At 40.7% G+C, this 24,888-nt stretch overlaps 1 protein-coding gene across 1 annotated transcript in view; it reads left to right on the forward strand.

Moving 5' to 3' along the window:
* Positions 1 to 15,459: 15,459 nt before the first annotated feature.
* pear1 (platelet endothelial aggregation receptor 1) overlaps positions 15,460 to 24,888 on the forward strand; it is a 28,429-nt gene continuing 19,000 nt past the window's right edge. The window contains exons 1-4 of the mRNA XM_044015366.1: positions 15,460 to 15,566; positions 16,549 to 16,650; positions 16,745 to 16,845; positions 21,227 to 21,319. Coding sequence (XP_043871301.1) covers positions 15,460 to 15,566; positions 16,549 to 16,650; positions 16,745 to 16,845; positions 21,227 to 21,319 — 403 coding nt within the window. The remainder of the gene's footprint in view (positions 15,567 to 16,548; positions 16,651 to 16,744; positions 16,846 to 21,226; positions 21,320 to 24,888) is intronic.

Raw genomic sequence — 24,888 nt, forward strand, 5'->3', positions numbered from 1 at the left:
TTTTAAAGAAAAAAAAAAGAGCATATACACAAAAGGAGTAGGTGGAGTAAAAGAGGGAGAGAGACTGCACACTGGCTCCTGATCAAAGAGACTGAGACGCAGGAAGCAAAGAGGCTGCAGCGAAGACGGGAGGCAAAAACAATGAGTGAAATTGGGCTAAGGGAGAGAAAGAGACAAGAGTGAGACAGCGGGAGACTGAAATACATGAAGTGAGATGCAGACGGAAAGAGAGAGGGAGAGAGAGAGAGAGAGAGCCCTGGCTCAACAAATTTGGCACAATAAAAAAGAACCACAGCGCCTGAAGAAACCAAGGCACACAGGGGGAAAAAGAACATCATAAAATAAAAAAGAAAGCGAAAGAGATGAAGAAATGGGGACAAAGAAAGGGAGAGGAATTGAAAATCCCCTCAAAACATTAAAGGAAAGAGAGAAAAAGAAAGAGAAAGGACAAGAATGAAAAAATGGCAACTCCACAAAGACGCTCGGAATAGCCCACTGCAGGGCCTGTGCTTGTTTTTGCCATTCTCTATATCTTTCTTCTATACATCTCCTGCTCTCACTCTCTCCCACCTGGCTGCGGGTGACTCTCAATTTCTGCCAAGTGAAGGGAAAGCTCGCCGGCAGGAGCACATCCTTCTCCCACCGACTCTCACCCAGCCCCATCTCTTGATCTTCCAGAAGATTTGGCCTTCAGCCCCACGAGGAAAGGCGAGGACAGCCGAGAAGACGGAGAAACTTAAAAACTTGCATCTCCGTAAGCGCTGGCGTAAAACAGAGGCTGCAGCTGTTCACAAAATTAGAGTCCCACCCAGAACTCGCGCGTCTCATGGGGCTTTTAAAGCATGTTGGGCGCATCACTTTTATACTTCAGGCGAGGCACGCAGCGTAGGCGAGACAGGTATGGTATGGAAACAGAGAGCCAAACATCAAAAAACAAGGCCGTCAGAAAAACATGAGACTTTGCGCATCTTTATCATGACAGAGTCTTTCAACTGATCTTCAACCAAGCTTGTTGAAAAGAGGAAAAAAAAAAAAATGCTGACATTTATCTGTCAACTTATTTATTCATCTGGGGCTTCTCTTGATGTGGCAGTGAAGACGAGAGTGAGACGAGGTTATGGGGCTTTTTTTTTCTTCTCCTTCTCCACATTTTCAAACTGACTCAAGTTTTCCTCACACTGTTCACTCTTCACACAGCATATGACTTTTAACAGAGACAAAGGTGTTCTTGTTCCAGCTACTGCACAGCTTTCTTGATTAGTGGCAGTTTGGATGTGGAGCATGGGTGTCAGAAACTATCAATACAAACGTTCAACAATATTTCATGGCGTGTGTTTCTGTGTCGAATCTTTTTAAGTGCTGTGTTGATATGGAAAATATTCTTGACAGCGGTTTTGTGTTGGATTTGAACATCTGGCCACTTGTTGGCAGCAAACATTTGGCCATTCTCCTCGTCCTCTTACAGAATACAATACAGATATCACATAGTTATCTTTTTTATTCAATTTGAGAGTGGCTGTAATATGATTCTTCTACTTTTGTTGTTTGTTGTTGTTTTGTGTGATGTAACTTATGCGTACATGTTGGAAACATGTCATTCTTGTACGTAGTTCATGTTTTAATGGTGATTCATCTTCATCTATTACACTGTCAGCACACATACCACACATTGCTCAACCCCTGATTTTTACTGAGTGAGGTTTATTTGTTAAAATAGACCATATTTAAATTGAAATGTATCAACTATCCCATTATAATGACAAAACCCCCATATTGTATAATGTATAAAAAGCCCTAGTGCGATGTTGGCAGCCAACACATGAGCTTTGTAAGCCGTTGCACTATTTTGTAAGTTCAATGCTCAATGCAAATAAAAATGTCACAAAAACAAACAAAAATCTAAGGTCCATTTGAAGGAGGACTTAGCGGGGGAGACACAAAATGAAGCGGGCGTGTTCATGAGGAGGGGTGAACGAGACAGAAGGTGAGAAGATTTGATCCTTTACACCTCTCTGCAGACTGGGAAGACAGGGGCTATTGGCCAGTGCCATATGGCACAGCCTTATGTGCCCGCTGGCTCAGGATTTGCAGAAGTCAAGAGACGCTGGCCCACATCTCTGCTGTGTGAGCAAACCTGCGCTGCCGCGAGGCGTCGCCGCCCTGACTGTGACAGCAGAGGTGTCCACGGTCCCTGTGCATGTGTGTGTGTGTGTTTGTGTTCTCTCACATGTGACTGGAGTGCGTAAGTGACAGGAAAGAGAAAGCATGCATATTCATGCGCAAGGACCTAAGTGCACTTGACTGTACGCTTGTGCGTGAGCCGGATTTCATTCTTCTCTTCGTGCCATTTCACATTCCTGCCCACCCACTCTGTGTTTTTGTCAGGGATATGATTTCCGTAAACTTCCTGCAGGGGCTGCTGTGGGTCTGCCTGCCTTCCCTCAACTCTCCTTATCTGAGTTTCAAGTGCTAAGATTTGTCTGCCTATACCTCAATGGGACCATAGAAGCACACACACACACAGCCACACACATATAAACGCATGCACAGTGTGAGCACCAGGTCACAACACATAATAATCTAACAAAACAAGCAAAAGCATCATCCTTCAGTCTGTGCATCTATGGCAACTCCCTGTGCTGACTTGACTGAGCGTCCGGCATAACTGCTGGCTGACTGAGTGGGACAAAGGCAGGGGAGGAGGAGGAAGGGAATAAAGAGGAGGTATGGGGAGGCTGCTGTGAGGTACAGACATGAAGAAAGGAGGTACAGAACAGTGAAGGAAATAAATGCTTGCAGGCCAACAGCATGAACAGGTAGGGGAGAGGAGAGGATCAAGGCCAGGGTAACTTTATTTATTCCCAAAGGTAGATTTGGTTTATAGTGAACACTTAGCACATGATAAAGCGACACCAATTAAAGTGACAACAGCGCTTCAAACGAAAAGATAAGAGTACAATACAGGGTAAAAACCGCCAAAGTAAGATTAAAAAACAAGATTCAATTGTGTAATAATTGCTGGGTTTTATTAATCTCAATCCTTTGTGGTCTGTGGTCTGATCGGAGAGGTTGAAATTCACTAACCAGCCATCCTCTGTCGCCGTCTGGTATGATATAGAGATTCTGAGTTAAGCTGTGGTTCTCCAATCAGCCTACGAGACCACTTCACAATGTGATTCAGAGAGGTTTTGTTTTTTGGGGGGTAAACATTGCTGAACCAAGACACCAAGCTAAAAGCTAAAATGGATTAAGTAAATGACCGATAAAAGAGGGTCAACGGTGTTCTATCCATGTGAAAAGAACACAGTATTCTCCTTTTTTATACAAAACTCAGTTCGCTGCCAAAGACTGGTCCAAGATATTTGTATTTTCGACACACTCCACTGGACGACCCTTTACGACAGTGGGTTCCTGAGCCTGGGGGAGTTTTCTGGAGTAAATCCACATGTCTTTTGTTTTGGAAATATTCATCTGCAGGAAGGAATCTATCAACAGCATTCAACAAAGTCCTGAGTGACTGGGCCATGGCTTGTGGCATGGCATTTCCTTGAAGTGAGCTCCGAGTCATCTGCGTATTTTAAAATAAATCTGTCTGTCCTGCTGCTGCTGCTGCTGCTGTGACACATTATTCGTATAAAGGATGAACAGGAGAGGGGACAACGTGTAACCCTGAGGGGAGACAGTGGATTACTTTGTGTCCAATTGGTTAAAAAAATGTAAAATCCAGCCCCACAAGATTATTACTTAATCTAAATTGCTCTACAAGCCTTTCCGTTAAAATGTGGGGTTGACGAAAAATCCACAAATACAAGCCGAGCATGTGTTCCTTTCCCTTCCAGATGTTTGAGAATCGTGTTCGTCACGTTGACTTACAAGCAAACTGCGAGGGATCAAAATCCGACCTCACTAGTTTCTCAAAAGGACGGGTGACGTGTGCAAATGGGCCTAAAACCACGCCGCCGCCGTCAGGTCCATGGCTCCGTTTGTTTTTAAACCGAGGTGAACGCACGAGATGGAAAGACGACGAGCGCGATCGCACCGACGGCAACTGCGAGCTAAGGCAGGCCACTGTGAAGGAGTGGAGCAGGATATGCACGACAGAAACCACACAAGAGTGTGGGAGGAAAAAGAAAACATGCAGAGATGTGAAGTGAAGGTGGTTGCACGCATCAGCGCGTGACTATGAGGGAGGAGGAGGAGGAGGGAGTTTGGGGCGCAGAGCTCAGAGAAATGTAGCAAGAGCAAACATGAAAAGATATGAGCATCAATGACTGAGAAAACAAATAACTCCATCTGTCCAGTGATGCTCTCTCTTCACCCTAAACCCTGCAGTCTCCACTAAGAAGAGATGGGCTCAGTGGAAATTATTTCTGGATATGGAGTTAAATTTAGGATAAAGGAGTAAAACATGGTTTGACTCCAGCTATTAAAAGTATAAAGCAGCAAGTAAAAGCAACCCCCCCCTCTGTGCATGTTCTCAGCAAGGTGTTGCCTTTAGTTGCCCTATTGAACAGAAACACAAAAATGACCAATAAAATAAGAAATGCAAGAAACTTGACTCTGAGATGCATCATAATTCTCTCTCTTTTCTGTCTATTAAGTTGCCTCTGCTCTCTTGTGCTGATGTCCTGGAATAGTCTCTTGTATATTAGAGGACATATCAAAGAACTCCGAATTAGCAGATACTATAGCTTATTGTTTCCATTTATGAATGAGTTTCCATAAACATCAGCTGGGGAGACTCAGAGACTAGTGCAATGCATCTCTCTCTTGGCCACCGCTCCTGTCTTCACAGTTATCTTAGCCAGTCATTTTATTTTTAATCAATAAACTATTAGACTGAATTAAATCTGTATTAAATAGCGGCTCACATTAATTGTTCTCCCTGTTCCCTTAGAAACATGTACCATTTGGATTCACGATCCAGATTGTACAAATGAGTGAGAATTAGTGACATCTACTGGTGATACAGAGAAGCGTAACCCTTTGATATTCCAGTAAGGATGTAAACATGACCTCCACTTTCCAACTCTCTCTCAAGTTTCCTCCTCTTTTGTTGATTTATGAATCAAGTTCATGAGTGCAGAGCCAATAAATCCTTTAATAAAAGATAATGGAAGTAAAGAATTATTCAATTATGGATCATTAAATTCAGTATTTACACTTGGAATCTAATCTCGAGCCAGCTCTAGCCAGTTAGCTCCTAACTGAGCAGTCACTTCAGCCAATGCATTTTAGGCTTCTACGGTCTGTATTTACATAGAACCCCTCAAGTCTTTGGTGACCTCTCAAAGTGCTTTACACTACGTTTTTTTGTCATTCACACGTTCACACAGCCCCATCTTCATTCAACACTTTTTCCATCAACTCCATTCACATGTTGCCAGCACAGCTGTCAGGGGAAACTTGCCCAGGGAAAAATGTGCATGTAGACTAATGGAGCCAGGGATCGAACCCTGGCCATGTGGTCGGAAGACGACCAGCTCTACCGGTGAGCCACTTTTCCAACAAACACATATTACGTGACGCGCTATATGGCAGACAAATGCAGACCAAGCTATGCTCATAACACCCTCTGTTGGACAAGCTGGTAATGACAGCTTGGTTCGGCATTTAGCATTCTTTGGTCCTGTTAGCATAACTGTTAGCAAAGATGGCGGACACTGTTGACAATTAGCGTCGCAGTTTCAAGCCTCGGACTTAGAAACTGAGGTTGGGAAGCACAATTTTTCAAAAATACAACCCCTATTCTAATAATACAAAGCTAAATGCAAGTATTGCTTTAAGGTTGGAGGTTGCACTTCCCCTCCGAGATTGAATGTAGATCTGGACCGACTGCCATGACAACGCACAAGATACCGTGATGTGCACATCAAAGGTAGTTATTGGTTGTGATGTTAATGTTCTGCAACCTTTAAATAACTCCCTGGTTCTGTTTTGAAGTGATGTGAAAATGATCAACAACAACAGTTTGATATCTCGGCCGTATGTGGTCAGACTGATAAATGTGCAGCTCTCATTTTAATTCGAGGCAGTTTTGATAACCCAGTGGAGCTTTGCTTACTTACTACTGTTGCTACTGTTGTACGCTTTACCGCCCTGGATTTATTTGGACAACAGTGTGCATGGCTGGCACTGAAATCTCATTGCAATTCACTGGTATTGATAATCAGTGAAACATTTAGTGTGCGGAGCCGTTACATTAAGTTTCAGAGAGTCACATTCTCTCTCTCTCTCTCTCCGACGGTATTGTTAAAACACATTGATCTGAAATATGACCAAAATATTGCAGACATCATTGTGGTGGAGTCGAATTGCAAGAGGAGAGCTGAGGCGTTTCCAGACACTAAAGACCTGGAGTTTTACCAGGGCTACGCTCAGGTTCCAAGATATCTCAGGATATTTACAAAGCATTAAGTGCATTGATTTTAACATTCAGTTTCTAGGACTACAGCAACACATTCTATGCAATTGGAAATTTTGATTTTGAATTACTTTATTAATAACACAAAAGTTAAAAGACAAAGAATATCCTCATAAAAACACTAGATTGTCCGTATTTACCAAACAACACATAAAAGACAAAGACGTTAACATCAGAGTGTGGTGAGACATGTCTTCATGATGACAATTCAGACGAAAGAGACGCCTCTTGAATGATGTATAAACACATTAATTGAGTGTGGAGATCTAATTGTGAGAAGATCTAATTGCATGACAATCTAATTGTTTGTTAATTTCAGCCCCAACACCCATGTATAACTGGGTGTGTAGAATGCAGAGTAATGATTGGTCAGCAGCTCTGAGGGGTCTGGGGATTAAAGGCGACGAGTCTATGCAACGGTTTAAATACACAAGAAAATAGTCGTAAAAATCAATTCAGTTCAGTGGTGACGGGTCGACCGGTGGTAACCGGTGAAGACAGGCAAGTGCATGCGTGAAACGGAGAAGATTCGTCACTGCTGCTTTTGCAGAGCCGACTAATTTCTATGTAGAGAGACATACTGAGGGAATAGGCAATAAAAATACAAACTAACGTCTCCAAATGTCACACAAGAAGGAATGATGATGAAATTTAACATGTCATCTAAGTTGGAAAAAGCCAAAGCTGATAACTGAGTTTGTCATTTGTTAAGTGAATCAAAGACGACACATGAGACAGATAAAATATGCATATGTGTATATATATATACACGTATATATATATATATATATATATATATATATATACATATATACATATATATATATATATATATATATATGTGTGTGTGTATATGGAAAACATGTCCCAGGAATATGAGATACATGCTGAGGGGGACATTTAAAACAAATTAGGGAAGAGAGAGGTGTGTTCAGCTACTCAGCATACACAAGCATGAAAGCCAGCAAATAGACAGGAACTCGTTTGACAGTTATGCAGACCGAAATTTTACACATGAAACGACATTTTGGCACAATTGTGCTTTTCTTCTGAAAGACGCCCAGACTGAAAGAGACATAACAAAAAGACAGCGAATGACAGCTGTGTCACTTACGGTCATTATGCATCTTTTCTGATGTCTGTGTGCGGTTGTTTAAAGTGTTTTGTTGTTGTTGTTTTTTTCTATTCTATCTGTCATTCATCATCATCTTGCATTTAGCTGCAATGATACTCATATCCACAGACCCTCTGTCGGCTGAAAACCAACCTTAGGAAAACCAACAACGCTGGGAAAATGTCAAAACCCATTGGATACATCAGGAAAATTAGCCTTTGACTGGTATTTTGGGTATCTAAGTTTTCATTAAAAAGCTGATAGCTGATGCATTTTAATCACGATGTTCTGCATCATTTGTTCCCCACACAGACTATTCACCTGCAGGCAACCACAGCTGCTCTAATGTCATTGGTCGACGGTAGCCAGAAGGTTTATGGGCCCATTGTCTCAACTACAGATTCTGCATATTCATGCTAAATCTGTTCATAGAGAGTAGGGCTACGGCAGCAAAGTTGGGCTCCTCTTTAAGTCTTCTCTAAATGTGTTTAGAATTCAATCTGTTGTGTGTTGTCAGTTGTCAATCACGTCACAGGTTGAAAACTGGGATGACACCATGATGATTGTTCTTGATTATGATCTGCTGCTCGGTGGATATCACATTCTCACTCACTACGTATATTATACATAACATAGTGAGTATACTCTTCGACCTAGATGAGGATATTGCTTCTAATATTGTAAACAACAGTTACTTGTTTTCCTCTTTACAGAAAAGTAAAGCTATGGTAATACTTTTGTCTACTTTATTCTTCAATACAGCGATACAACTCTTATAAATGAGTAAAAGCAGTGATAAACACCAAACCCCAAACTGCTTGTGCTGCCGGCCAACACCTTTCATTGTATGTGTGTGTGTGTGTGTGTGTGTTCGTTCTTGTATCTGTTACCTCTTCAGGACCTATAAACACTGACCTTGTCAGGACCAGTAGTCCTCATGGAGACCAAGACCTGGGGTAGTCCATTGTTGACTCTCTGCTATTCATCATGTCAACAGATAATCAAGTGTAGTTTCCTACTATACTAATAGTCCTTGATCGTCAACTACAGGATAGTTGACTGTCACCAGATAAGCAACTAATTGTCAACTATAATCTGGTTAATTCAAAAATTTGTGACAGAAAAGTCAACTAATAAGTTACTGGCACAATCTACAGAGAACTTGTGAAATGATGGTTAATAAAAAAATAAATTATTTTTTAACTGTGTGTGTGGAGGCAGGATGACAAGAACATAGTTGAGTGAATATTTTCATTACTTTTCATTTGTTCAAACCTTTATTTTACTTGGAAGTCACTTTGAAATGAATTAATAAATCAATACACCAACTCTGCTATTAAATAACTAAGTAAATACTTAAGTAACACCAAAGGACTTAAATACACTGAAGCATCTTAAAAATAAAGAACATACAAAACATACGTTCATTTTAACACGACTCCAGTTATTACATTTTGTCCTTATGAGAATTGGTGCTAAAATGACTATTTCAGTGTTATGTTAATACTGTAAAATAATACTGATACAGACAGTAAAACAGAGCGTAATGCAGCATTAATAAGTCATCATTTATCTGTTACCTCTCTGTAACTATACTTCCATGTCATACAGTTGGACGATCACAGCGGAAATGTCATGCTGTTTATCATCTTACTCTCTTACTCTCTCTATTTTCCTAGATTAGATTAGATTAAGAGAGGTGATCATTCTGTACTGTATGCAAAAGAAGGTGCAGGTCAGAGGTCACTCACATCTGGACCCAGATTCCATCCTAACTGGACTCAGACCTGTTAACAGTAATTATGGGTGACTGAAGAGTAAACTAAACGTCAGAGAAAAGTGAGAAGAAACGAGAAATGCAGGCAGCACAGACATTTTTTTAAGATGTAGCATCGGGATCGTTGATCTTAGCACAAGACGCATTTTTCCTTTCAAACTAATGATTAATAACCTGTTTCACTGTGGAAGTGGAGGAAGAGCCATGATTCAAGAAACAGAGTTACTGGTCGTAACTTCATCATCTTTCATCTTCTCAGTAAAATCTCCTTTAATGTGGAAGTATTCCTTTAAAGGAGCTGTTGTTACATCATGGTTTTGACTGTTTAACTAATATGAACATGCAGACTAATGGGAATATTCATGTGTCAAGATTATGACTCTTAGACATTAAATCAAATCAGAATACATTGTGTAGTTGTCAGCTCTTGTAATGCTGATGAGCCTGTGATTGAAAGTAACACGGAGTCTTATGTCTAATGTCATGTGTTTTCATTTGGGCTTTGTTTTTGCTGAAGTCTCTGTGCGGTTCTGGAAAGAGTGTTGCGGGCCCTCACTCAGCTCACAGCATTCCTCATGCATGGACATGAGCGTCTCTACTTTGGGAGGAGTGTAGTCTTTTAGAAAAATGTCCCCAGATACTAAAAATAGTTTCTCTCTGAACTTGTTTCAGTGTATGAGACTCATTTGGTGAACATGAAAACACAAGATCAGTCCATGTGTGTGTGACCTGTTTTCTTCTGGTTTTTAAAGCCACATCAAAGTGTCACTGTTTGAACCATTGTCTGTTTTTTCATCACAAACAAGACCAGAAAAATATATTGGCCCAAATGTTGTTCTGTGTTTTTACCGATCTTGGTTCAGAGTAGAGATGCAAACACTGGGCGGCCATGGATCAGCGGTAGAGTGGGTTTTGGATGGTCGTGGACTCGATGCCCGGCTCCACTCGTCCACGTCCCTCAACCCCAGATTTGTGTGTGTGTGTGTGTGTGTGTGTGAATGGGTGAATGGCAAAACTGTGTTGTATCAGCGTTGAGTGCTCATCAGGACTAGAAACGTGCCACATAAATACAGACAAGGGCGTTTTTTTCCAAACGTTAAGTTGGTAACTGGCCTCCTCCACACAGCTGCAGACTGACCTGCTTCCCACAGCGTATTCTACAACATCACTCAAACCAGATATGATTGTCACATCTGAAGCCTCAAAACAGCTGATCATGTCCTGGGACGAGTGAAGAAACATGCTAAGTACCAGGAACTGGTGGAGGAGTGTAGGGACAGTGGCTGGAGGACATTTTATGAGTCCATAGAGAGAATTTGCAGGAAGCTCACTCTGCAAACTCCTCCCTCTGCCATTCAATCCACAAGTGAAGCCACAGAGAAAGCTAACAGGTGGCTTCACTGACCCTTCGCTGATACATCACTGATAAATCACTGATAAATCACTGATACATCACTGAAATGTATCAAATCACTGACAACAGGATCAAGCTCCAACAGCTAACATACACTTATGTTACTTCCACTCAGTGGCGGACCGTGGGGGTTCAGTCAGGGCCTTCAGTAAAAAAAACACGCCATAGCGCACACACACACACACACACGCACACACCACTGCACATCTATAGGCTACTGCATCATTAGCACCACATGTTCCGTGAAGTCAGTCAGCAAACGCACTTTCACAAACCACTATATGACACAAAAACAAGGTTCCACATAAGCATAGGCGTCAGCTACACGGGGAACTATTTATGATCAACACTTTTGTCCTCACCACTTGTAAAACATGTTTGATATTGTCAGGGTCAGCAGAGAAGGCCCTGCTGGCCCTGACAGACCACCACTGCTTCCACTATATACGTAGAGTAGGAAACCTTAAGACCTTTATGTTTGTTGTGCTGCTTTCACTGCACATGTGAGTGCATCTTTTTATTATATATTTAAAATAAAATAAAAAGCATGGCTAAGTTCTTGCATTTTTTATTCTCTTTTTTCAAAATTCATTAACGCAGGTGATTAAAAATGTAGCAAAGTACAATACTTAAAAAGAACCGACTAAAAGTAAAATTACAGATTTTAGAAACCTACTCATTGCAGTAATACAAGTAAATGTGATTTGTTATTTTCCACCTCTGATTCAGACTCCATCCCAGTGAATGAGGCCTTTCAGTCGGTCATGACCTCTGACCAGAGTTGATGAGCTGTATCATGCTGCTCGTGTAGCCTATGGAAACAGAGAAGATGTCAAACATTTGAAAAGCAGGGGAAAAAAGAATCAATCAGTGAACAGCAGAGTTTCTGACTACTGGCCCTTCTTTATTCTCTAAATGGCAGGGTTGAGAACCAGATTACAAACAAATAAAAACACCAGCACTTGGAGCTCCAACCTCCTGCTGTAGATGATCCAAATATCCGATGCAAACAGCAGCTGAACTCAACTCCAAAACAACTCCGTCTGCTCTCATTAAGCTGAGCGTTTAAGAATACATGTGCGGTTAAAAGCCTTTTTAATGCAACACAATTAAAATGAAAAGAGGGTAATGAAAAATATTTACCTCCAGTCCAATGAAGTGGCTGGTGGAGTTAATGACTACTCCTCTTAATAAAAGACATATGCCTGCTCTCATTAAATGTTTTTAGTTTAGCGGGGGAATTAACTCCTGACAGTGAACTAGAGAGAAGCGAGAGGCATTTTTTCCAGATTTATCTGTTCACTCACGCTGATTTATGCTGCACGACTCACCATGCCAAACCCTCGAGAAATGATAACCAGCCACTGTCCACGTCCATGCAAATCTGAGTGTAAATGAGCTTCTGATTGATGTTAGAAGTGTTTGTGGTGTACAGCTTCTACACACGCACGTCAAATACTTCTTATTCTGGGCTGTATTTTCCACCCAAGTACCAAAGACAGAGCACATTTTGCAACATATGAAATTGCATTGACTGTCAGCGAGTCACTGACGGTGGTAAATGAGGGTGATGTGTTATTCAAGAAGCCACGGGATCATCTTAGGACATGACTTCAAATATAGAAAATATGTTTATGGGTGAGAAAACTTGATCATGACAGAGATGACGCTGCAATGTCGTTTAACAGGAGAAGATTTTACTATAATTACAGTTTTTCAGCTGATGACGGATGACAGTGGAAATCTAACTCACACAATGTGTGTTTAAGAGTCAAACTCAGTTTTTTAAATCAAATCCTTTTTTCACTGAAAGTGTTTTTTCTCTTTAAAAGAGACGACATTGTTGATGTGTGAGCCGTAACTAATACAATAACAATATAGCGCACTCTTGTGTCCTGCCACTCCACTACAGACATAAAGGAGTCAGAGCTATAGACAGGATGATAAAGGATCGAACTACAGCAACAACTCTGCACTCTGACAGCTGTGGTATTCAAATGTTGTCGAACTCAATAACAAAGTGAATATTATACATTTTTGGTAACGAAGAAGGTCAACGTCACTCTGGTTAAACTCAAGCATTAATCCACTAATTATGACAAAGTGAAATATCAAATTGAGTGAAATTATAATGTGACTGCAGTTTTATACCCAAAAGGTCAACATTACTTAACATTTTAATATTTGGGGGCGGGACTAGTTAAGCTTTGCTTCTCCCGCTTTCCCTTTCGGTTATGTATATTGTGTGAACTGCACTGTTGCGTGATGAGTGATCTAAATGTCATGACCTAAATAAATAAATAAATATATATATCATCATTTTACATAATTAAACACAATAACACAATAACAATAAGTAAAAACAATGACCACTTGTTTTTATTTATGACCTCATTTCTTTCACTTATGGCGTAATTCCACCCGCCCTACTCGCCTCACCACGCCACGACACGGTTTAGGTTGAATCTCCACTACAACAAAAGTATCTACTCAACGCTGCGTGAAACTACAGTGACTTTGTTTCACACACACAAACGAGTGACTAGTGACTTGTAAAGCAGTTGTTTGCAGTGTAACTGAATGAAATCATTAGAATCCGTTAATAAAATAATATTTGATCAGCACTTCCTCCGTGACCGGAGCACAGTCACTGAACTGACACACAGCGGCAGGGTCTGGGATGCAGCTCTCGATCAGCAGTGCTGTCACTAAATACACCAGACCCCTCGGTTCAATATTGAGATTCCCCTGTTAATAGTTTAAGCCACGTTTTTAGGGTTGTTAAGTAGTTTTACATCACATTAAATGACATGTCATTTAGCAGACGCTTTTATCTAAAGTGACGTGCATTTCAACTTTTGGGTAAAAACAAGAGCTCGAAGTAAGTAAGTGTTAGCCGAACTATAAAGTGCTTTAACAGTAAGTTTTAACTGATCTAGTTTGGCACTGTTCGGCTTGATTTCTTCTTGTGACAGCAGTCTGACCATTCATCGCATAGTTATCTACTGAGCATGCTTGGAACCTCCACTGAGCAGGTACTAAAACTAGTACCTGGTATCAGGTACTATGCTAGTGGTAACGCTATGTGCGATATGTACTGTGTTGTATCTACATTTCAATACTAAACGTGCACTAGAACGTGTTTAGAATGTGTCACTAGTTTGTTCAGAATCAGCTGTTTATCACAGACGACGGATCGTCTTACGAGATGTTCATATTCCCGTAGCAGCCTCTACATTAAAACCTCTTGGTGATTGGACAAATGTGGCAAAAGTCACTTCCAGGGAAGCTCGGCTTCTCTTGAAGTCAATGGAGCAGTGGCTGAGTGTGGACGCTGGGCTTCTGCATGATGAATGGAGGAACTGTGTGAAAGGTACAACCAGTTTTGATAGCGTCGCAGAAACAAACACGACAGCAGACATGTCACAGCATCAAAGGCTAAAATGAAAGGGAATAATAATAATAAAATGCATTTTCACATCTATGAATATACAATATAGAACTATAGTAACTAATGAGATCAGACTGGCTACCAGTGCGGTTTAGGATAAACTTTTGCTTTTAAATCCTTAAATGGGCCGGCATCTCAGTATCTGGCTGAACTGCTGCACATGCTCAGTCCAGTCAGAGCCCTTAGGTCGGCCTGAAGACCAGAAGTGACTGAGAACTTTGTGGTGGCAGTCCCTCAGCTTTGGAACATCAGACGACCCAGACTTTGAAGTCTTCTGTAAAAAAACCACCTTCAGTTCAAGTTGAGCCAGTGTTTCCTTGTGTTGTGTATAGCAAGTGGTGCATTATGGTTCTCCCATTGTCTGCTGCTGCTGTGTTGTTTTAGGTTTTGCTGTTTTATTGATGTGATTATGTACAGCACTGTGTCCAGTGTCACAGCTGAGATGTTTTGACTTGACTGATCCTATGTCAACATGATTTCTGAGCTAATGTCACCACATTCCCATGATGCTTTTCCCCTGTGAGTAAAGGCTGAAAATGCTGGCCTGCTGAACTTCTGTTCATCTCCATGGAGAGTTTTGAGAAGGTTCCTTCCTCTCGCTCCCTGAGAGCCGAGGGTCCCCGTGCCGAGACACTCTCTGGGGCCGACGCACTGATCAGATCCAGATGTGGCTGAAGTGTGGACGGGGACAGCAGACGAGTGTGGACGGTGATTGATAGGGGTCAGGATGAAGTTGGGATTCACATTTCTTGACTCCCCCCCCTCTCTCCCTCTCTCCCCCTCAGGTTTTCCCTGCTGCCTGTGTTTTATGTGTTGTTCAGACGCGTGGGGCTCACGGGGGAGCAGACAGCGTTAAGCTCACGTCTGCTGAGTGTTTAACAAACTCTTTTACAGTCAGAGGCTAAATCTTAACCACCAGGTTTCACTGAGTCTCTCTGCACGCCACACAGAGAAACCTTAATTATTCTCAATGAAAAATAAAAACAGTGAATGTAAATCTCCTGTTGAGTGTGAGTGTCTGTGTGTGTTTTCCCTGTCATGTTATTGCTGTTATTGCTGTTATTGCTGTAGGGAAACTATGCGTTACTTATACTTATACTCCAAATACCCAGTGATTCATCAGTCAGGTCATGGAGCATGTGCAGCAAATAATGTCACTTTGGAAAATAATAACATCAACAACCATAAAACATCACACGCTCACACACTGTTGCAGTGACTTGTATCAGTGTTGCTTATATTGCGTCTGTCTCTGATGTCCTCTCTCCTCCTCAGGACCATGCCGACCATGCGCAGTGTCATCGTCCTCCAGATTCTGAGCGTGCTGATCGGTCTGAGCTGCTCCCTGAATCCAAGAGACCCAAACGTGTGCATCCTCTGGGAGAGGTACGACGAGTTTAACTCATTTACATGTTGTTTCATACTGGACAAGGCGCACACTTTGAATGGCGAGTTTACATTCATTCAAAGTCGACGCACAGACGTGAGCTGATCCACGATCCATGTGTGCTGGCTCAGGCAGCGTGAATGCCGTGAATAGCTCAACGCGGTAACACATCATTTGCTCCAGTTGTTCAGTTGAAAATGTTCTACTTTGGTTAGAGTTAGAGTGAGTGGTCGTCAAGACGAGAAAAGCTCTATATAAATACAGAGCATTGGTGATTTCACTGAGGCTACTGAGGGTTTTTAGGTTTGGTAACGTTCAACATCTGAGATCCATAGCTGCAACTCGAGAGGTCCAGTGGAAAGGAATTGAGCTTGTTGCCAGTTGAAGCCCCGGAGGTCAAGTGCTGAGGTGTCCCTGAGCAAGGCACCCAATCCCTCATTGCTTCCTGGGGGCAGATTAGCCTGACTTGTGTGTGTTCACTGCTCACTGCTAAAAACACACAAATCTTTTTTTTTTTTCTTTTTTTTATCATATTGACATTTTATTTTAACAGAACCGGTGTTTTGGGACAATATATAAAAATATCTCACGTTTGATGTCATAGTCCCACCTCTCACTGTTGCTACCTTCATCGCTGTTTTCCTCTTCTTGTGTTTGGAGTTTATTTGGTCTTTTCTCTTCATGATCACTTTCTTTATTCTGTCTCAGTGTATGTGATTGTGTACATTGTAATTTATACAATGTAAAAAAATATAAATGTAAAAACTGTACTGAAAACTTTGACCTTCTGGAGACACGATCCAATCAACGCCAAGTTAATCTCCTGGGGACAATGACACTCATGGTCTGTCAGTCTGGACCAGAATGGACCAACCAAGTGATTCTCTCTCTATCACAGTTAAAAGAACTAAAGCAGAAACACTTTTTTAACTCTTTTGTGGATCATTGACAGCATATTCTTTTTACTACTTCCCTTTTCAGCTTCACCACTTCCGTCAAAGAGTCCTATCAGCATCCTTACGACCAGGTGACAGACGAGCCCTGCGCTGACCCTCGGACCTCCTACAGATGTCTGCACCACAGGTAGTGCCAGCATCATGAGTCATATCCTGTCAGTCGACTTCCTGTTCCCATCAGTGGAGGCTTGACACATCCTGTTTGTCTGTTATTCTTTCAGGATCACGTACAAGACGGCCTACAGGCAGGCGGTAAAGACGGACTATCGCAAGAGGTACCAGTGCTGTCCAGGGTTCTACGAGAGCAGAGACAAATGTGTCCGTAAGTAAAGACTTTTACAGACTTTCACTTTACACTGTAACTGCTGAGAGTTTAGCAGCAGCTAGATAAGGTATCTGTGATGACTTTTCCTGGCTTTAAAGGCTGTTGCATTGATAATCATCATTCATATTATATTGGAGAAAAAAATAGGAAAATATTATATAATACATATTATGATAAATATCATAATAAATATAATAATACATATTATATAATAAATATTATATAATACATATAATAATACATATTATATAAACATGTTATAATAAATATTATATAATACATATAATTATACATATTATATAATAAATATCATAATACATATTATATAACAAATGTTATAATAAATATAATAATAAATATTATGTACTAAATATTACTACCTTTTTAAGATGTATCTTAAATTCTTTAGATTCTATAGTACCACAATCTTTTTTTTTAGTAAAAAATTGTATGGAATAATCAGTTGGGTCCAGCTAAACTTTTGATGTTGAAACCAAGTTATGTGGCGTCATACATTAAAGCCAAATGTGCATGATAGCACAAATAGTGAGCACAGAGACACTCGTTAAACAAAGCAATGTGACACTGGAACGTGATGATGGAGGAAGACAATCAGCAGCAGGCAAGTGCAGATGAAATGATGGTTGTGGTTTGCAAGTGAAACAACACAAAATAACTCATTCTCATGACTCAAACCAAGCTTTTTTGTCAATGTCAATGCAGAACATATGACACTGGAATTACTGAAATGATGGCTTCGATTACCACTGGAGCTTCTCATGCTGAAAATACACAGCATGAACTGACAGCACTGGCTAGAAATTTACACTTCAAACTGTGTATTCCTAAAAACATAACACTTCACAGAATTTGCATTGTTTTCTGTATCTGGAGCTGGAAGCAATCACAGCTGACTGTGGATGAAAGGCAGGATACACTCTGGTCACCAGGCTATATGCTGTGTTCCATTTACATCAGAACTGAAATCAGTCCATAACAACTATATTGTGCAGCTAAAATTAATTATTGTTACTATTATAAACAATGTAGCGACATGTCTACTGTTGAAAATCAAAGTATGACACAAAAAGTGCTGGTTAAAGTGTTTGTAACTTGGAATCCCATGTTGGGGTTGTTGAGGTGTATTTCTCTCTGGAAGGTGACATCACTGCTGTTTCCCTGTAATATTACGTTGTGTTGTGTTTAAGACGCTTGAAGTTAAAGGTGCTGCTCTGTCTTTTCACCATTGTTGTTTCTTATCATAAGCATTGGCAGCTAAGCTAACAACTGTTGACGTTTTTTTGGTGTTATTGGAGACTCTGACATCTCTGAAAGCACAGAATCGCTTTACTTCTCAAGCAACATTGGGTTCTGCCTTGGGCCCCTCCCCTGCCCCAGAGCACTCACAGTCCTTCCCACGTGCAGCAGTCAGAGCAGATGTTCACACCTGGCTAAAAACAAAGTGACTCCACCAGAGTGTCATGTTTGGGTCACTTGGGATAAAGATCTCACACTGGGACAAAGATGGAGGGTTGGAATTGTATCATTAAAAAAAACAAGAATTTACAGAAAAAGTTCATTTGTTGTTGTTTTTTAACTCAGTTTTTGTCTCTGCCACGACGTTATTCGTCCAGTACACACACACACACATCCAACAGCTACTTTCCTTACTGAGTAATCAAGTTTCTGTTGACACTGATATCACTCTGATTCAATCATTTTAGACATTTTAAACTATGAAGCTTTCTAACATTAGCCATTTCAAGCAATGTCAAAGACCCAGTTCTCACTGTGTAACAAATATGAAGACGCAGATATAGGATTCTTATTCTGCCACTATCCAATCCCGATAAAGAGTATCGTATTAGTCAAAGAGACGTATTATTGGCTCATCCCCAGCACTGACCCAGGTTACTTCTGAGACAAAGAAAGCTTTGAGTACCTGGAGAAAAAGAGAAACACCAGAACATCATTCAGAATAAACACATAAATGAGTTTGTTGAACCAGGGAGGCTACAGTGTCCATGTGATTCATGTTCAGGTGTGACACTGCAGCCTGCACAGCCCAGTGGAGAACCTCTAAAACTCTCATGTGTCAACAATTCCATTAGTCTTCCTGAATATATGCTTCAACCATATCCAAACGGCAGTCATTAATATTAGATAAAATGATTTAACATAAATAGCTGCTTGTCAAATTTTGCAGTTCAAATGTTCAGTGTTTTCCCCTAAGATTGCACAAACACAAAGGAATCATAGTATTCATATAGCGTTTCTTTTCTCTCTTTATTTGTGCATACATGCATGTATGTATGTATTATACTGATAAAGGATATTAGTTTATACATTGTTAGTCTCAGGGCCATGATGGAAGAGTAAACATCTCTTTGGCTTTAAAACATTCCAACACGTGGATTAGATTCATTTTCCAGTGACTGTGAGCTCCTCCTGGTGAACGTGGACTTCTTTCATGTGCTTCAGAGCGGCAGCGCCTTCACATGACAACAAACATGGAGGCAGTCGTTAAAATAAGCAACAGGTACTTAGTTGTAATTTGAAAGTAAAGCTTCGTTGACACACTGTCGACTGTAACAGATGAAGTGAAAACCACACGTGGGTAAAGAAAATTCTACCTTTGCTTTAGAAACCTCATAAATGACAGGTTGATCTCAGGAATGATGACGATGGTAATAACAAGGTTTGTGCGCGGACGCCTCAAACACTGACAAAGATAAAACGCCTTTTAGGTTGCAACGTGTGTGTGTGTGTGTATCTTGAGATAATCGTTACCTCTAAGGACCTTTTGTGGCACAAACTCTGACCTTGTCAGGACCAGTAGACCACGTGGAGACCAAAACCAGGTCGCTCAAGCTCATTTCTGAGCAACTGTTTAAGTTTAGGGCTAAGATGTGAATTGTGGTCAAAGCAACACAATGTCTTGAAGATCATTGCAACAGGGTGAATGATCTGCCTGCAGTGGCACCACGGCACCACAACACACACACACACATACAAAAATAACTACACAATTCTACTTGACATCATACGTCAGAAGAAGCCAAAGTTAACCAGCTGTCCTAACAAGAATAGCTGAGCTATAGCTGTGTGTGTGTGTGTGTACAGCTTTAATGAGCGGATGAATCCATGAATTTTAGAAATGAAATTTTCATCGTGTCACCTGTAACTCCTCTTTCTGTGAAGTGTAGACTTTCTTTTCTAAATACATATAATTAAATATAATCATACCTCCTATTCCCTATACTTCCTTCATTTTATGACATGGTCTTATTATGGTCTGTATCTCCATAACTGCAGATCAGAAAGATGATTGTTTATGTGTCTCGAGGGAATTGTGCAGATCTGTTTGTGTGTGTAAATAGCACTTACAGCTCCCTGTGCTAATGTGTGAGACTGCATTTTAAAGGGAAAGGATTTTTGAACTTGGGTTGTATGAGGAACATCAGTATGTTCCTCCCGGGCGCTACTCAGTGTGGCAGCCCACTGCTCCTAATTCTAGGATGGGTCAAAATGCAGAGGAATACTTTCCCTAAGGGGATTAATAAACTAACTTTATGTTACACACACAAGCAGATTTTAGTCACTTAACAAAGCTTCACCAGCTAAAACCTATGCTTGCATCAGTCTTTGACGTCTTATTTATTTCACCAACAGTGTTTTACAACTGAAAGCCTCAGTTTGTGTCGGTTTGTAAATCCATCTATTCACTCTTTCACCAAAGTTCATGGAGAAAACTGAGATGTTTGCATTTCCAAGAGAAAACTGAATCACCTTAAACACTTTAAACAATTTGATTAAATCAGAACTTTACAGTCTTCTGCTTTGCAAAAGTTTCAAATGTGTTATCTCCAGGAAGGAGGTTCTGTTTTCATCAGCATGGATTTATCTCTGTGTTTGTCCGTCTTTAGCTTTTTATCTACAGTTTTTGATCATTTGATGTGTGACCCTGAGCCAGAGAGCAGCGTATTAGCAGCTTTTCTTCTTCAGCCAGATTCTTCAGTTCATGGCCAAACCCTCCCTTTAATTCCGACTGGGTCCCCGTACAGATGTGCCTTACTCAGAGGTGCCCAGCCCTTGACCTGTCACAATATGTTCATATTCAATTTTGATCACAAAAAAAATCACATATTTGTCAAAATTCATACGATCTGAACCAAATGTGGTCTGTTTATTCAGGATCAGACGTCCTACCATCCGACCGTCAGACTGTGTTTCATCAAGGTCGGATGGACACTTTAAATGGAACATGGTCTCATGTGTATCTCAGTGACATGTTAACAGATCAGGATGACGTTTGTCATTCTTATGTAAGATGGTAATAGCTTTAAGTTACTAATTCTGCTGTGTTTGTATTCATCAGCTCGCTGCACCAAAGAGTGCGTCCACGGCCGGTGTGTCGCTCCAGACCGCTGCCAGTGTGAGGGAGGCTGGCGAGGAGACGACTGCTCCAGCGGTATGACCTTTCCTCTCCCGCACTCACGCCACTCTGTCTGCTCCTCACTCTCTCTCACACAAACACAGCTCACATTCACTAAAGTCAATGACAAGTGCCTGATCCTCACACACACACACACACACACACACACAGGAGGCCGTCAGCCAGGGAGCACAACAGTGAGTCATGAACAGTCTCACTCCAGATGTGTCTCACTCCTCCACGTCTTACTCACACTCCCTGTTCATAATTCATTATTTACCATAATCATAACTTCATATAACAGCTTTTCTTAATCAAGTTGAGCGTCTCTCTAAAGTAAAAAGAATAAAACAATCAAGTTTAATCAAGTTGAGGCTTCGTACTCCAACAAACGTGTATGAGTGCAATAACTCAGGAGTGAACTACTGTTTGATGCTCTGACACGAGCCAACGTCCATAAAACAAGAGAGAGATGATTGCTATTCAACTTATTTAATATTTATGTAAGTCACAGAGTGGAAACAGTAACTCTAACTCTGTTTGTCTGTTTGTCTGAAATCGCCTTCAAGTTGATCCTACACACACACACACACACACACACACACACACACACTCACACACACACACACACACACACACACACACACACACACACACACACACGCACACAAACCAGGACCACATTTCACACAGTTTTCCACTGTCTTCAGCCTGTTCATAGCTCCCCACACACACACACACACACACCCCCCACCCCTCTGCACAGAGAGGGAATTAGCTGAATGGGTAGCGGTCGGTGTCTTGACAGGGGGATGATGGGAAGGGGAAATGGAAAATGTTACTCCGCTCTCTGTCTTTCATGGGCCTGTTTTCTCCATCTCTCCTTACACTCCCTCCCCCCTCTACCATAGCCCTCACTTTTAGGTAGACTCTCTCTGTCTCTCTCTCTGTCTCTCTCTCTCCGTCTCTCTCTGTCTCTCTCTCTCTCTCTCTCTGTCTACCTTTTAGTCCGTGGCTCCACCGTTATAATGGCGTCTGTTTTGGCAGAATGAGAACCCGGCACTTCCTGGATTCTTGTGTGGTGAGCTGTCTAACTGTGGGAAAGAGGAGCGGACTGTGAGGTTTTCATAGTGAACATTCATATGATTGTTTGTTTGGTGGGCGAGAAGTTTACATAACTACTGAGAGTGGAGCGGTAATCAATTAAAAAAAGAAAAGAGGAACGTGGCTCTGTCACAGTCTCTGCAGTATTTGCTTCATAAGCTGTGTGTCAGACATGAGCAGCAGAAGTCCAGGCGATGATGTGGCACCAACAACTCTCAATCACTGCTCAAACTAAAATGTCTTCACGGCCTGTGAGGAGATGTTTCTGCTTAAATCAAAATGCTGGAAGTGAAGGGATGACTGTACACATTCATTCATTGTTATGCGTCTGCATATATTATTATGGTAGAGGATTATTATAGGTTTTGAAATTCAAATCATTTGGTTTTGTTTGAATCTGGTCAGAAGTCTGACTTTAATCTCAGAATTCAGGCTTTTTTTTTGTTTGTTTCCACAAACACTTTTCACATGTGGACTTCTCCTAGTTTCCTCCATGTTAAAGCCAGGGTTGGTAATTTGACCCAAGTCATGACAACAAGTCAGAGAAGTGCACACTGCTGTAGCCGAGGCGATCAGGTTGTCATGGAAAATGTTTGCGAAAGTGCAGCCAGAAGTCGTCGTTTTTCTTCAGAAGACTTCCTGAGTTTTAGGGCTGAGCTCAGACCAGTGGGCTGATGGGAAAAGGTCGCGTGTGTCAAAAGCCGTGTTTCCACTGAGCGGCACGGTTCGCTTTGCTACAGTACAGAACATATTCTTTTACATTTCAAAATAACATCAATCAATGTGATTAATGCAGCCGAGATGAACTCGATAAAATGATTTAATGCAGTTAACTCAATTTTCTTTACTTCTAGTGTGTGCTGACCTCTGACATGAAAGCTGATGTCATAGGAAACCCAGGCCTGACCCAGGACTTTACTATTGTTATCTATTATTCATCACAATAGAACCTGTGTACATATGTAAGTAATGAAAACACCAAACAAAGTATACCTTTGTAGTGATGAAGAAAAAAGAAAATAATTACCACATGATGGATCCCCAGAGTTAGAGCACACTTGATTATATGATGATTATTGTGAAAGAAGATTTCTACATTTCCGTTACAATCACCTTTGCATCCAACAGACCTGAGGTTTTTGTCAACGTCTATTATTGTAACGCAAATCCACATCATTTACATCTTTATTTGAACAATTTAGTGCTACCAGACATTCACTCCATAGTCTTTGTTACGCTTGTCAAACACAGTTCAGGTCATTGACATTTTGCTGTAACTCATACTGTGAGCACAACATTTTTATTTCATTTAAAAAGGAATAAATCTGTAATCCTAGACTCGTCGTGTAATTTCTTTTGAAGTTTTCTTACCAAAATTCACAGCATGTGTGGCACAGACTTGTAGTCAAACAAAAGACATTTCAACAGTGTATCCAAGCAACATGAAACTTTGGCAGTTGTTTGGTGTACCACAGTGTTCCAAACGCTGTTTAGCCACCAGGCAGTGATTTTACGGTCAGTTGCTAAAGCTTAGAAGTCAGTTCCTGTCATTAACTTCCCTGATTTACCTGGCATCCTTTTCTCACATATGCCCACCACAGAGTCCAGACCTTAAGAGGGAGAAGGCTTTGTGCCGCGCTCCGACTCTCCCGTCATCAACACAAGATCTTGGTGAAAAATGAATCCAACACTGGACGGAAATAAACCTTGTGACGAAACAATGCCACAGCCAATGAGTGCGAGAGAAATGTTAGAGTGTATGACCCTTTTTTATATACATGTATATACACATTGATATATGTATATATACACATTGATATATGTATACACATTGATATATGTATATATATATATACACATTGATATATGTATATATATATACACATTGATATATGTATATATACACATTGATATACATATATATACATTGATATACATTGATACATGTATATATACATTGATATATGTATATATACATTGATGTGTGTATATATACATTGATATATGTATATACATAGAGATGATATAGAGAGAGTATTGAAGTATTGAGAAACTGTTGTGTAAAGCAGTTTTGAATGTAAATACAGACCATTGACCATTGAATATTCATTAACAATAACATTTTTGCTAGAAATGTCCACCCTTAGTAATTCATTTATCTTTGAATCTCTTTGAAATAATTTGTTTACCAATTAAAATGATAGTAGTATAATTGGGATTTGGGTGTTTAAAAAGTGGGTCTCGATGTGGGAAGTCTGGGGAACACTGCTGTAGGTGACAGAACAACCATACGCACACATGAAAACAAAGGAATATGACCATAAACACTCCTGATCCTCAAACTTCTTCCAACTTTGGGTCGATGTTTTGCTTCCTGTGAAAACGATGACATCACAGCTGGACTCACTTTGACTAAATTAGTATTTGAAGAGGGAAAACAAACTCAGCGACACTGACTGAAGAGGACTTGAACTTGGTGAACCATGTGTAAACAAACAGAT

This window comes from Solea senegalensis, unplaced genomic scaffold (genome assembly GCF_019176455.1).
Source record: "Solea senegalensis isolate Sse05_10M unplaced genomic scaffold, IFAPA_SoseM_1 scf7180000013341, whole genome shotgun sequence".
Taxonomy (NCBI): Eukaryota; Metazoa; Chordata; class Actinopteri; order Pleuronectiformes; family Soleidae; genus Solea; species Solea senegalensis.